The sequence below is a fragment of the Rhagoletis zephyria genome, unplaced genomic scaffold, assembly GCF_001687245.7.
Source record: "Rhagoletis zephyria isolate East Lansing unplaced genomic scaffold, Rhagoletis_zephyria_1.1 Rzeph_scaffold_02482, whole genome shotgun sequence".
NCBI classification, from domain to species: domain Eukaryota; kingdom Metazoa; phylum Arthropoda; class Insecta; order Diptera; family Tephritidae; genus Rhagoletis; species Rhagoletis zephyria.
Genome location: NW_016159566.1, coordinates 61,293 through 76,232, shown reverse-complemented (window position 1 = coordinate 76,232; position 14,940 = coordinate 61,293). Strand labels below are relative to the sequence as shown.

General features: G+C 37.9%; 2 protein-coding genes across 2 annotated transcripts; one reads left to right on the top strand and one right to left on the bottom strand.

Annotated features, from left to right (window-relative positions):
- The first annotated feature begins 409 nt into the window (after positions 1–409).
- Positions 410–13,260, top strand: LOC108366988 (DUF1676 domain-containing protein Osi10b). Its single transcript, XM_017621504.1, has 6 exons — positions 410–810; positions 3,400–3,581; positions 3,755–4,392; positions 7,061–7,655; positions 8,040–8,191; positions 12,877–13,260. Exons 1-6 carry the CDS (start codon positions 506–508, stop codon positions 13,204–13,206), a joined length of 2,202 nt encoding a protein of 733 aa, XP_017476993.1. The 5' UTR covers positions 410–505; the 3' UTR covers positions 13,207–13,260.
- A 463-nt stretch (positions 13,261–13,723) lies between these two features.
- On the bottom strand, positions 13,724–14,677 carry Osi11 (Osiris 11). The gene has a single exon (XM_017621503.1). It carries the CDS (start codon positions 14,675–14,677, stop codon positions 13,724–13,726), a length of 954 nt encoding a protein of 317 aa, XP_017476992.1.
- Between the last annotated feature and the right edge of the window lie 263 nt (positions 14,678–14,940).

Below are 14,940 nucleotides of genomic sequence, written 5' to 3'. Positions count from 1 at the left end.
TGCATCGAAGACGACGTCGTTAACCTGCTGTTAAATAGTTACAGCAGCAACTGACTTTTGGCTTGGTTTTTATGTACATTTTCCTTTATTTGCCACCAATGCTGGCATTTCGGTTTTTTAATGTGCGAATATTTATAGCCTACATATGTGTGGGTGGATGTGTGTGCTGTGTTTTTAATGGAGACGACTCTAACGAATGATGTACGTACATCGGCGATTTTTCGGTCAAGTTACACATTTCCTTACTCAAACTTATGTATGCGTATGTATGTATGAATTTGTCGGTTTGTAAATTCGACTGCGTACTTTGACGGAGTAGCGAGCACGTTACATCAGCGACCTAAAATACCTGTGTGCAGCTATAAATTCGCCTAACCAACAAGCTGACCAGTTTAGTTGACCGGCCAGCCTTCTAACGCCCACACCTCGGGAAATACAAAATAAAATAAAAAAAGCACACACACACACACTGGAAAGTTCACAAATTTTTTAACTGTTACAGAAAATGTCGCTTGTTGCATGCAGTGTTCTACTGAGTAAATTGGCTTTAATTTTGTGCATCACTGCCGTTCAAGCCGTCACCAATGTCGATACTTCAACGCGCGATCTCGATCAGTTCCGTTATTGCATGCGCAAGTCGCAGCATCCGAGTTTGCGCGAGTGTATCGGACGCACAGCTATCAATTTTTTGCATCGTTTCGATGAACATGATAATTTTACGCTCTTCAATGACTTGGTTTCTACAAAGGATGACAAAATTTCAGGACGTTCGTTGGTTAATTTTTTGGATACAGATCCAGTGGACTTAAGGTAAAGGAAAATTAAGCGATTAACATGCTTTTGAAGTGTGATGTGAAGATAAAAAAGTGTCTCAAGAAATGAATTCGTTGTGGAAAACTTTTAAAAATGCACTTAGCAACTTTGCATTATTATTTATTTATTCATGCAATCACAAAGTTCTTTAAACAAATTTACTACCGAAAAAACTTACTTAGCCATTAGCAAAAAAAAAAGTGAAATTAATAGGAAAAGATATTTTGGCACGAACAATATTCAACTTTCCAAACATAATATTTTTAGTTAAACTATTTTGAAATTAAGTTCTTAAATATGTATTCTTAACTTAATTTTGGCCTAAAAGGTGAATTGCAACTGGTGAACCATTGGCGTCCGGCTAAGATTTCTCAACTAGATTTGAAACCAAGTTTACTTTCATTGCCGCTATATCAAATTTCTTCCGCCAGACTAATCAAAAAAAGGAAAGGAAAGTCCCAACATGGCCGTAGTTAAAACAAAAAAAGAATCTGAAGAACAAATCGGCCCATGAAATTGGGTTTGAAAATTTAAAAATTTTATGTGTGTATTGCATAGCTAAAAAGATAGGGTTAATATAAAAGAAATGCCAGAATGAGGGCCTTTTTAAATTAAATGGTATTATTTATTTTTTTTTTTTGTTAGGATGAGTTTGATAGAGCATCCGTCTTCAATTTGAGTAATTTTTTTAAGAGCTGGAACGGAGAAAAATGTTGGACCCCGGCTCACTTACTCATAAGAAGTCTTTAAATTTCTAAAGGCGTTACAGAAGGCTGCTGCTTGCTTTTGCAGGGTTTTTTCTTCGTTGGAATCAAATGACGCAGTTACCGGAAAGGGCGGGGTCACCTTTCTTGTGTTTGTGCGCATATGGCAATGAGAAGGCCACATTTTTTGGTAGACATGAGTTTCTATATACATTACAGTCGATGTATGTTCCGTCACACTTCAATAGTAAGCCGACAGTACCCGCATCTTTGTAGTTTTTCAGCCGCGAATTTGCTATTCATACCTCGTAACAGTCGAATGGTGTTACATCGACTTCGCCCTCTTCGACTGGAGCTCGAGTTCATCTCTCACCTGGTTTCACCGTTGTTACCACTTCAAAGGGTGGAGCACTGTTCACTTCCGCAATTTAAGCATGCTTTGGACATCGGTCACTAGGTCACCGTGTTTGCCCTTACATAAATTCGCCCTGGCCATGAAAACTTCCGTAATTAGCCTAACTTTATGATACCAATTTCTGGCATTTTTCCTGTTGGCCAGCATTTCAAGCTCTTCGCTCTTAGGTTTTTGGGCCTGTGCCTTTTTTTTTGCTGCAAATACATCTTACTTCCCCTTTCAGCTCCCTATATCGATACCAAACAGTTCCTGTGCGCCCAACCGTAGTGGAGGCTGAATTTTCAGACACTGAGATGTATTTTCCCTTCCTTGCACACCCTGGCATTGAAATCATCAACCACGACTTTGACATTATGACGGGTGTAGCGTTCGTACGTGCACTCCAAGCGCTCATAGAAGGGGTCCTTGGACGCCCCGTCCTTCTCTGTCATCGTGACGTGGGTCCAAATGAGCGAGGAGATTGAGAATCTGGCTTTAGTGCGGATCGTAGTGAAACGGTTGTCCACTGGGTTGAGCCACAGTACTCGCCGACGGTCTATCTATCTAACTCTCTCTAACGTAGAGTGGTCCAAAATAAAAAATTTAAATGTTAAGCTCTCAATCCCTAGGATTTTTCTAAATGGATATTTGGTAAGGGTATCTTCCGTTATATAGATATCTTAGTAGATATCGATAACAAAATCGATAAATATCGATAACAAAACAAATTAATATCGATAACAAAATAAATAAATATCGATAACAAAATCGATAAAAAATATCGCTAACAAAATAATTAAAAATATCGATTACAAAATCGATAACAAATCGATACAAATATCGATTATTATATCGATAAGTTCCGAAATCCAAAAAAATCCATAAAAATATCGATACCAAACCGACAAAAATATCGATTATTTTATCGATAAATTTTGAGAATCCCGAAAGTCTTTTTTCTTACTGTCTTCCCTAAATTTGAGCGCTAAGCGTTGCGTTTGCCTATGCCAAAGAGTGAAGCGCGCTCTGTACCCAAATCAACGCGGCATTCTTTTTGACGCTTTCACATTTCCTCGCTTATCTTCTTGTTTCCTCTTTCACGGTTTTGTCTTCTTTCTTCCTTTCCGTCTTCTGCATCCGACTTCAACACGTAACGCCCTGCCAAACATGAAAATTCCATTCGCTCGGCGCTAGCGGTGCGTTATTGTGGGAGGCTTCATACAAGTTGTATGGGCATGAGGATTTTTGACAGTTCCTTGGCGCCAGGCGCGCCAGTTAAGGGATGACAGTTACGCTTAAGTCTTATTGCAGTAAACTTTCACAAAAGGGTCAGTTGAAATTTTATTTTTGTCTAATTGAATTTTCAAATTTTTTCTAGTTAAAGCACAGCTTAAAACAAAATAAAATTCTTTTGATCTATTTAATGAAAACTTAAATGAGCATTATTTACCTTAGACTATTTAGAAATTATCCTTTATCTTATTGCAGAGGAATTTTGGAAAACGCAGGTGCCGTTATGGGACAGCGAGGACTTGAGTGGCATATGGATGCCATATATCCAGGGCTGATGTTTAAGATCGGCCCAACTTCCGATGCAAACAGTGTGGCGCAATTCATGCTTGATCCGGCCATTGTTGAACGAAATTTTGGCTATGAAGAGCCATCAACGGGTAAATTAAGCTTTGAAACTTTTCTTTTGAGTGCGCTTTTAGCTAATAACAAAACTTTTTCTTTATATGTATGCATATTCAACCAAACCACACACACACACACACACACATACATACGTGCAACGCTTCGAACAATCCAACCACACTTCGAAATTGAACCGCAAACAAGAAAGCTCGCCTCTTAACCAAACAATACTTGCTACCATTTCTGCTGGGCTTTAAGTTTAACTTGGTTGCACTGGTGCCGCTTGTGTTCGCCGGTATTTTCTTGCTGTTGAAGAAATCGCTTTTCTTAGCCAAATTCGCGATCTACCTGAGTAGCTTTTTAGGCGTTGGTGGTGCTTTAACTGCGCTCAGTGCCGGAGCTGGTGCTGGTGCTGGTGGATTAGGCGGCTTTGGTTTGTTTGGCGGCGGTGGTGGCGGAATTCCATTGGGACCCTATGCTCATCATGCACACTCATTTGGTGCTGGTGAAGGTTATCTGCCAGGTAAACAGGGTACATTTAATCAGTATGAAGGCGATGAGCTGCATCATCATTCCCCTTACAAACGCAACGATCGAAAAATACACTTCGAGAAGCCTCGTGAATATGCAACGCGTGCCACAGTGGTCGCAACAACGCCAGCGCCTGATCGATTTTACGAGTATGAGAAACAAGTGGCTATGATAAATAATAGAAGCGCAAAGCCCAGATCGGTAAATGGCAAACTAGGGCCAAGCGCTTATGATGACGATGAGGGGGAGGTGAGGAATGAGGACTTTAAGACTGCAAATCAGGAACACAACGGCTGGAAAGTCGTCGAATTGAGAGCGTGAGAAGACGAAGAGGTGTTTTATTGTATTTTTATCTTAGTTCTCAGTTTTTATGTAGTATATGTATGTGTACCTAATTAGTAAGTATTTACTTAGTAATATACGAAACTCATTTAATTGTGTATTTATTTATATTTATTGAGCAATAAAATGTTTTAAGACCTAGCTGCACTACGAGTATTGCAAAAATTATCAACAACAAATGTTGAAAATAAAAAAAAAATATGGCAGAAATAAATTTGATAACTCCGTGCGACGGTAAATTTTACCCACAAAAATCAATATATTCGCAAAACTGTGGGTAATCTATTAGAGAGATATATTTTATAAAAGCACATTCGTAGTTGTAAACCAAAAAACTTTTTTCTTTTAAATTCTACAGAATTTGCTCTCATATTTGATACTTATTTTTTCTAAATAAGTTGTTGAATTAATCATATCTTTAAAGCTTCAAAGTCCTTTGAAAAAAAATCCAAGCGTCAGAGTGAAAAAGTACAAAGTTTTGTTATACTTGATTCGGAGTATATCGATCCTAACGTGTGTTTTGAAATTTTTTTTGTTTTTGTCGCATGGTGAAATTTTGCTTTGCTCTGTTATTATTAAATAAATTTTTTGATTATCCTGTTTCGTAGTTCACTCAGTTTCCATATACATAGTAAAGTACAAGTTTAAGTACATAGCTATAAGCTAAAAAAAAATATCACGCATTTGTTATATGGGGAAAATAACCAACATCAACAGCCAAAAAAAATCTCAAAAATCAACGGTAGCGTATAACCACTTTATTACACTGAAATTGAGTGAACTACAAAACTGCTTACTCAAAAAAAAAAATTGCTTAAAAGTTGAAAATTTTGGTGAAAATTTGTCGAATTTTCCTCAATTTTCTAAAAACTGTGAAACATCAATTTAAATGCCATTTGACGAGGAATGAGCTATATTTCTATTAAAAAGTAACGTAAAAACTTATTACGAAAAACATTGCATATAGCTGGAAAAAAACAATCTACGTAGACTTATTCTGGTGGGTGTATATATACAGTATACCGCCAAACGATTAGAAACATTACCCGCATGTTTATATTTTCAAGTGTATGCCACTTTTAATTTTTATTCATTTTTGTTCTACGCGTAATTCTAAGCAAATTTTTCAAGGAAACAAATGGTCTAGAATCAATTTGGGGTTTGCCAAATTGCGAAAATAGGTTTCTCTTACTTAGCATTTTGCTTTAGTGCAGTATAGAAGTGCTTAAATTTTTTATAAAAGCGTGCTATAAGAGGTTTTTGGTATGAGGAATCAATTTCTGGACTTACCTTTTTCCTAAAACATTTGCCAGACGGCGCAACAGTGAAAATTCTCACATTTTCTTACGTGTAAAAATAAAAAAAAAACCTATATTTTACTTATACTTGAAACTTTTTTTCCTTCCAATTAAAATTCAACACAAACTACATGCATAGTATGCATTGTATACACATGTATGTGTAGGTATGTACATTAGACTGCATCACGAAAAAAAGTTGCAGTTTTTCCGCTGGGATTACAAAATTTGTTATATTCCAAATATTTCGGCAATGTATTAAGATTTACGTTAGCTGGACCGATTTGAAAATAACTCCAAAAACGAAATGTTTTATGCATAAAAATAGTTTTTTAAAGAACTTTTCGAAAAAAACCCCTCCGATAACAAAATGACAAAACAGGTTAATTAAGCTTAAAAAATCTGCATAGAAACATTAAACAATATTTTCAACGGAATCGTAGTAATGAGATTTTTGATGGTGTTTTTAACTTTTTTCAAAGGTTGATTTAATAAAAAAAACTTGAATAATTTGGGCAAAGCTATTACTTATAAGCTATCAGTGGAAAGGGATTTTCCCCGTCTTTTTACAGCAAAATTCTAAGTAAAAGAAACCCATTTTCGCAATTTGGCAAACTGCAAATCGATTTTAGACCCATGGTTTCTTTGGCAAATTTGCTTACATTTACACATACAATCTTCATATGCTATATGCTTATAGTCGAAAAAATTTCCCATACAAAATGACCCGCCCTATTGTACATATGTATGTATATATAGTAATCATCTATAGCTGTATCAGCCATACTGTCACTAAGCAACAACAAGTCAGCGCTGATGAGATGACAATCAATTTCTAATTTCGCTTTTCGTTTTACCGCTTTGGCAAGCACAGTAATTGCAATGTTTTTGGAAATGAGAGAAGGCAAGTAGAGTAAAAGAGTGTCATACCCTTTTGGACTCAATTATGTATATTAAATAGCACATCGTTTCATCGTTTGTGGCACGTGCTCTCTGTTCTTAAAATAATCATTCTTCGTGTTTTTTTTTTTGTTTTTGGTTTAAAGCAGTCTAATTTAATTTTCTGAGTTTCTTATTTTCAATTTTTCTTTCAGCTAATTTTTTGTATTTGTCTGCTTCACTTTTGGGAGCGATGAGCGTGGGTTGTGTGCATCCACCCATAGAGAACCCCTATAAATGCGGACAAATCAAAATAAAATATTTTAGTAGATATTTAAATTAAAGAGTCGGTAGAAGTGCAGGCGCGTGAATACAGCAAACTTTTTCGCGTGAATAAGAAAAAATTTAAAATATTATCGAAAAAAAAATTAATTAATTTTCCCCTCGAATTATTTACTATATAGTTAGTGAGCATGTCTGCGGAGGCGCGCAGCAGCAAGAGTTTGTGCGTGGCAGGTTTGGTCCTGCAATTTTTGATGCTACTCCAATGCAATGCGATTACGGTAACAACGAAAATCCCAATTAAGGAAAACAGCAATTTTAACGACACGAAAGGGTTCGCTATGTTGCGCGAAATTGGACGCACACTCACGCTGTGTTTGACCACAGCAGAGCGTTGGAAATGTCTTGAAAAGCAATTAACTGGCGCCATAGATGCCTTGGCAAAGGACAATAGTACCTTGCAGTATGGCGACTTTATTATTATCGAGCAATTGCCAAGTGACAGGAGTAATGAAAGCACAGGACAAGCTAGCCAACGTGCACAAGGACAACGCTCGTTGCAGTCGTCGGACGACAAGAAGCCAATGCCGGACAGCATCGCGGCGAGTTTATTAAAGTTGGCTAAATCACGTTCAATACGTTTACTGCTGCCGAGCTCAATGCAAGCATTAAAGAAAATTGGCGTAGGAATTTCGGATGCCATCGATGGATTTACACTGGAAAGTAGCACGCCAGCCGAAACTTTAACATCAGCGGAGGTGGCGCAAGCGGAGGAAGGTACGAAACGAATTTTAAATGGTCTTGTAGATGATAAATTAGAGCAATTCGTTAATAAATTGACCGTTAGTGGTAGTGATAGTAATGACAACTTACTAAATGACAAGGATAAAATTGAAATTGACAAGGACAAGGACAAGAATAAGAACAAAAAGAAGAAAGACAAAAATAAAAAGAAGAAAACCACGAAAAAGAAGAAGAAAAAGGATAAAGACAAGGACAATTGCAATGAGAAAGACAAAAAGAAAAAAGACAAACACAAACACAAAGACAAATATAAAGACAAAGACAAAGACAAACGCAAAAACGAATATAAAAACAAACATAAGAAAAAGAAGCATATTAAAGAAAAAGAGCATTTATTCAATAAAAATTCACTTAAAGGACGTAAAAAGAAAGGCAAAGACAAAAATATGGCTATGATGGGCGGCATGGCGATGATAGCAATGGTCGCGCAAATGTTCCTCGGCAAGGTGATCCTGATCGCGGGCGCCGCCTTCGTGATGGCGAAAATCGCACTGCTCGTCTCTGTACTTGTGAGTAAATATATTGCAAATGAATTCATAATCATAAGCTAATATCAATCAGTGATAAAACTGTGCGACAAAAACATAAAAATTTCTAAACACACGAAACAATCAATATGCCAAATGTAGTAAAACTGCGGGTTTAGTTTTTCTCTCTGACGTCATGCGTAGACTTTTTTTAAATTTTTTAAAGTTACAATAATTCAATAAATTATTTACATAATGCAGATTCAATATTGAAAAGCAAAATGGGTGTCAAATGAAAGAAAAAATTCTTTAGAATTAAAAAAAAAAAATATTAAAATGGATATTCAAGGAAACATGTAAATGTCTCATAACCGCATAAACCTCGTAAATAAACTGATTTTCCATAGAAAATTAAGTATGTTTACGAGGCTTACATGGTTACGAGGCATTTACGCTAAAGTTTTTTGATTCACAATGACGAATAGGTATTGAAAATGTCTTTTCAATTAATTTTATTTTTAAATGTAAATAAAGTTAGAAAGACAGAATTTGAGGATGTGGTCGTGTATATATTAATCCTTAACATACAATTTTTTCAAAAATAAATATTAGAAATTTTCGTGGATATTCAGGGATACAATTTTAGAATGACATTTTCAGTAACTTTTCGTACTTTTCTCCATTTCTACAGATTTTTTTTTTATTTATTTTTTTTCATTTACTACCCATCCTGTTACTCTATATTGCACTGAATTTTTAAAATTATTTTTTTGAGTAAACCATAGTCTTGTATTTCAAAGTCCTTTGAAAAAATCCTGCATCTGAGAGAAAAGCTAAATACGCAGAAATTTTGGCCTAAATAGATTATTTTGATAAGATTAAATTGATTGCTTTAAAAAATACATTATTTCAAAATAAGAAAATTTTTAATATGAACTAATATGACTAAATTCCAATAAACGTAGATATATCGCCGAAGCCTTTGCAAAACCACCCATCGACCAAATGCAAAATCGCCTAAATCGCGATTGTGACAAAAATTTAGTTTTGGTAACCCTGAACTCCAGCATCGAGATTTATGCATCAACATCGTAAAAGCATTATTAAAATATCACATTTGTAAAATAATAGCTAGAAAAAATACTACCTTTTAAATTAATGCCTTCAAAGAAAAACCATTTTTTCGATAAAATTTTAGTGCCGTAAGATACGAGGTTTTGCGATTGGTAGATGGGCGGCTTTACAAAAGGATCGACGATATGAATTTTTGGTTTCTTTCTCAACGCACATTTTTTGTAAATTGCGCGTAGTTTTTGAAAATTCAACCTAGAAAATGAACAGTCCTACTTATATTATAATACTGAAAGATAGTATGTTTGTGCGTTTGAATGTTTGTGGCTCAATCACGCGAAAACAACTGAACGGAATTGCATATGAAAAATACTTGGATGGCCGCGGTTTCACTAGGTTTAAAACCGCATTGGTAAGGCCAACATAGTTTGTAAAGGGCAGGCATTAGGCTCTTACACACGACGCTCAATAAGGCATTATACGCGAAGTTTTAGAGGTTGACCCCAAAGTACCCTGATCGTTTTGTTGTATATTAGGTTGGTAACGCTTAAATTCAAGTCATCAGCCATGCGCTTATGCGTCCATGTTCGCTCTGGATATCGGAAACTAGGCCACTGCAGTTATTCAAAAAAGTGCTCACCCTGGTCGTCGAACCTTCCCAAAGTCGCGTAACTTTTAGATATAATTTTCGAGCGTTATCCCACTGATCGATTTGGATTCTCTTCTTTCGATCTGGAGACAGCCATATAAGTAGCTTGATGAATTCTAATATGCTGAAAAGTATACGTAGTGTAGTGACGGGGTATCGCTCGTATTTGTACTCCAACTGTTCATAAAAGGGGTCTTTGATCATCTCGTCCTTCTTTTCCGTGTGGCGTGGCCCATTTCTCTTACAGCTGCAAGGAATATTTAGGGAAGACCGATAGTTAAAAGCACAAAAACAGAGAATGCAAAACATCCCAAGTGCTGTATGGAAAGTTTCCACAACCTGTTAAAGCCCTCGAAGTATTTAGTATGTAAACTGGTAAATTTATAGGGCCGTATACTGAAATCTAATGAGAAGCAATTATAAAAGTTTAGCGATTTTGAGTGCATCTACCCTAACCACCTAGCGGTATTGATGAATTTCAATATATTTTACTGAGATATGCTCTGAAATACTAGTGTATTAGGCTCACTCACGCAAGCGCCGAGTACTCACAAGTGTCCAACTATCTTCTTTGAACCTGGGCCTTTGCAGCAGTGACAGAACCTATTGAAACTTATGCAGCTCATTGCGGGAAGCACATCTACATCACTGTCCTCTAGATAAAGCCGTGATTTGTTTGTATTTTCCTTGTCAATTTCTACCAGACCCTGATTTTAAGAGGGTCGTAGGTATTTCACATCTGAGTGGTAATCGTCCTGTACAATTCCACCACTCGCGAAATGCATCATTTGGGAAAGACTTTAAATTGGAATCCATGGAAAAAAGTTATGCGAAAAATTTGGTTTAAGATAGTTTTTTTGTTGTTTTTTGCACTCGGTGCCATATGGCAATGCTGGTGTCATTTTGCCGCCATTTCTCGTCGTTTATAATATTTTATATAGTTTTTCAATATATTTTACAAATTTTCTTTTTATGTATATGTAGTAATCTATCCCCGAGAAATATCTTTGACAACCTAGAAGAGCTTTGTTCGAGGAAATATAATGAACTTGATTAGCCGGTAGCTAGGGTATTCACCGAACCACCAGAAAAATAGATTAGCAGGGGTGAAGGATATGCAAGGGATGATGGTTACGGTGGCACTGCTTCCAACGACATCCGGGTTCTAGGTATCAGAATGAGTCAAAGGCTGTTGTTTCGGCGACCTAACCCGACTTCATACGTGTAACGATGAAAACATCTAAGAAACTGCTCAGGCCTAAGGTCACACAGGGATTGGGCCACAAATCTCATGCGAAGGTTAACCAGCAGATCTTTGTTAATCACACAGTTACACGTGTGTCAGAACAAGATATACCGGAACGTGGCTTAATTCTACAACGGACTCCAGAGCAAGATCGGAGAGATAATCGTCTTTATGGGTCGGCNTGGTGAAGGATATCCAAGGGATGATGGTTACGGTGGCACTGCATTCCAACGACAGCCGGGTTCTAGGTATCGGAATGAGTCAAAGGCTGTTGTTTCGGCGACCTAACCCGACTTCATACCTGTAACGATGAAAACATCTAAGAAACTGCTCAGGCCTAAGGTCACACAGGGATCGGGCCACAAATCTCATGCGAAGGTTAACCAGCAGATCTTTGTTAATCACACAGTTACACGTGTGTCAGAACAAGATATACCGGAATGTGGCTGCCTTCTGCAACGGACTCCAGAGCAAGATCGGAGAGATAATCGTCTTTATGGGTCGGCATGGGATACGTAAAGATGCGGTTCAGAAAACGTAGTCGCACAGTTACTCGACTCTGTTTAGTTCAAACGGTTACAATGTCCACCGGAGAGATCGCGAGGAAAACAATGGTGGAGTATCGTGCCATCGAAGAAGACATAGACCCTGGGGCATTTAATACAAAAAAAAACCGTAGGTACCCTAGGACACCTATCGAGGTCTTTTTTTTCATTTATTTCTCATTTATTCTAATATATTTACAAACAAACTTCAGTTCAGTTATTGGGATAGGGTAATTTTGTTCTTATCAGAAATTGAGGCCAACTCTCTCCTAGAGTCCTACACAAGTTGCGGCCTAACCGAGAAAGAGGGAAGTGTCCGAATTTCCATCTGAAAAAAATCTGGCGTGGTCCATTAAGCGAAAGGCTCAGTAAAGGCCGCTGTGCCCTGCCAGCACTGGGTCTCTGCCCGAATCTTGTCGGTGCGGCTGGGTNTAGAGATCGCGAGGAAAACAATGGTGGAGTATCGTGCCATCGAAGAAGATATAGACCCTGGGGCATTTAATTCAAAAAAAACTGTAGGTACCCGAGGACACCTATCGAGGTATTTTTTTTCATTTATTCTAATATATTTACAAACAAACTTCAGGGTTATTGGGGTTAAGGTAATTTTGTTTTTATCAAAACTTGAGGCCAACTCTCTCCCCTAGTCCTCCACAAGTTGTGACCTAACCGGGAAAGAGGAAAGTGCCTGAATTTCCATCTGAAAAAATCTGGTGTGGTCCATTAAGAAAAAAGGCACAGTAAAGGCCGTTTTGCCCTGCCAGCACTGGGTCTCTGCCCGAATCTTGTCGGTGCGGCTGGGTAATTTTGTGCGAGGTTTAAAATAATAAAATATATTTGTTAACGACGCCAAGCATACATACTTTTATTTATCATCATTTTTGACTAAGTTTAATTTAAGCCCCAGAAACTGTTTATATTTATCTGTATTCCATTACATACGTACATATGTATATGCTTGCATGTCAATTTCTTTATGAAAACATATCCCTTTATTAAATAATCATTTGCATAAGCGACATGGAAATNAGCAATATACATACTTTTATTTATCATCATTTTTGACTAAGTTTAATTTAGCACCAGAAACTGTTTATATTTATCTGTATTCCATTACATACGTATGTATATGCTTGCATGTCAATTTCTTTATGAAAACATATCCCTTTATTAAATAATCATTTGCATAAGCGACATGGAAATCTATTCGTTTCAGGGCAGTCTCAAAAGGGGATCGATTGGAAGCAGTGGTAGTACAGAGCACATCGTTGTAAAGAGCCACGATCATGCTGGAGGTGGAGGTGGCGGACATGAACACGGACACGATGGTTATAGTTACGATTCGGGATGGCATCGTAGTATGCCACACATTTTTCCTGAAATAGTTAGCGTAGAGTCAAAGCATAACAAAAAATACTACCACACACCATCACAGGCAACTCCTCAAAATCATGGCAACTACAACGTTGGTGACATTAGCGAAACAACTAAAGAAATAATTGGCGTCGATGACAAACGAAGACAAGTGCAGGCTGGTTTTCTTTAGAGTTAATTGACGTTAAGTATGTGGTGGCTAAGTATGTTTTATATAAGTGAAAGGGTTAAGCAGCGAAAATAAAACAAATGTAAGTACACGGTTGTAAATGTTGGTTTATTACGCCGATGAATTTACAAACTAGGCCTTACATATCTATGTAAAAGTAAATACACATAACAATAATATAAATATATTATGCATTAGTAATTTAAATTGAACATACATAAATAAAATTTTAGCTTTAGTCTTCTTTGCTATACGGGATTAATTTACAATAACAAATAACGATAGAGTGCCGTCAACCGCATTTCTCTATAATTACTACGCAGCACTTTTTTTTTACAATTATTGCAACAATTTTTCTAATCTTTTTTTGGTGATCTTCTTTGGTTTGATCTCAAAATCGTTCTGCTGTGACGGTAATGACTTTCTCGCCGCTACAACACATCAATGCGCTTTCACATTCACACGCGATCTAGCTCCCCAATTCATAACCTCAACCTCAACCTCAACCTTCCGCTCACTCTTATGTTTGCACACGCGAGGGCACCCAAGCATTATACGCTTTATCCTGCATCATCATCTCGTCGTCTATGCTCCGATGGTAGGAGCCGCCTTCATGGCCGGCCTCGTATTCGCCCGCGTGACTCGATGAATAGGTCTGACTGTGCTGCACTTGCGGGTGTTTGACAATTTCGTAAGTGGTCTTTTCACCGCCCTCCGATGACACCAGCTTCTTTAAGCCAATTATGGCGCTTATAATGAGCGCAATCTTGCCCACAATCAGCGCTTTGCCAGCAACAATAGCGATCGAGTGATAGGCCATTTTGAGTATGGCCGTCTTTAGCATAACGGCCGCTATGAAGGGCCCCAAATACTTCTTATCATCACCCTTTTTCTTGCGTCCTTCTACCATCGAATTTTGCGCATCCACTTCGTCATCGCCCAGCGTAAATTGTTGGAAGTAAGCGCTTATGGCGCTGAATAAATCCTGCCCGTTGCGCTGACTAAAATTGAGTAGTCGCGGCAAGTTCACCTGCAGTTGTCGACTGTCAATGAAACGCAAAAAACGTTCCATTAGCAGCGCATCCAAGCTCTTCATCGATAGATTTTCCAAATCACGATTGCTCAGGTTTAGTTCGGCATTCGCGCTGGCGCGCCCCGTACGCGTTTCATTGTCTACTTTCTTAACAATCGTCACACCTTCGACGATATTGATGTTCTGTACTTTTAGCGCGCGTCCCAGCAGGCGTGTCGCTTGCACCTTGAAACACCAAAAAAGGTCATCACGATCACCGCAGATACCGTAGATGTGCTTGAGCGTGCGTGTAAGACCATTCTCCAGCATTATGCTACGGCCACCATCACTTCGCTGTTCATTGCGGGTGTGAATGCGAGTGGATACCTCAAGCAGCGCCGCTTGCCGATACAGCGAGATCAATATGAGCGCGGCCAAGAGCCTTAATAAACTGGCATCCATGGCGATAGCTTTTTGCGGCTAGCAGGCGGCAAAGACGGCAGGATATTCAGCGTAAGCACAGCGTATTAATCCAAAATTAGGCAGGAGTGCTCGAGTGATACCCCCTACCGCATATCCTTACGGCGGTGGTTCAAGTTCAATGTCTAACGAGTGTTTTTTGTTTTTTGGTTTTTTTGAAACTTCTTATTTCTAAAAAGTAGCACGAAATATTCGAGTGATTAACAGCCTCTTCTAACTTTCAGCGAAATGCAACTGATCTGCGC

Bases quoted from the DNA above. Each gene is read 5' to 3' on its own strand.
- LOC108366988 (XM_017621504.1), top strand. From the start codon at position 506: ATGTCGCTTGTTGCATGCAGTGTTCTACTGAGTAAATTGGCTTTAATT. The intron at 3,582-3,754 runs GTAAATTAAGCT...CAAACAAGAAAG, and splicing joins CTATGAAGAGCCATCAACGG to CTCGCCTCTTAACCAAACAA. The intron at 4,393-7,060 runs GCGTGAGAAGAC...TTTACTATATAG, and splicing joins GGAAAGTCGTCGAATTGAGA to TTAGTGAGCATGTCTGCGGA.
- Osi11 (XM_017621503.1), bottom strand. From the start codon at position 14,677: ATGGATGCCAGTTTATTAAGGCTCTTGGCCGCGCTCATATTGATCTCG.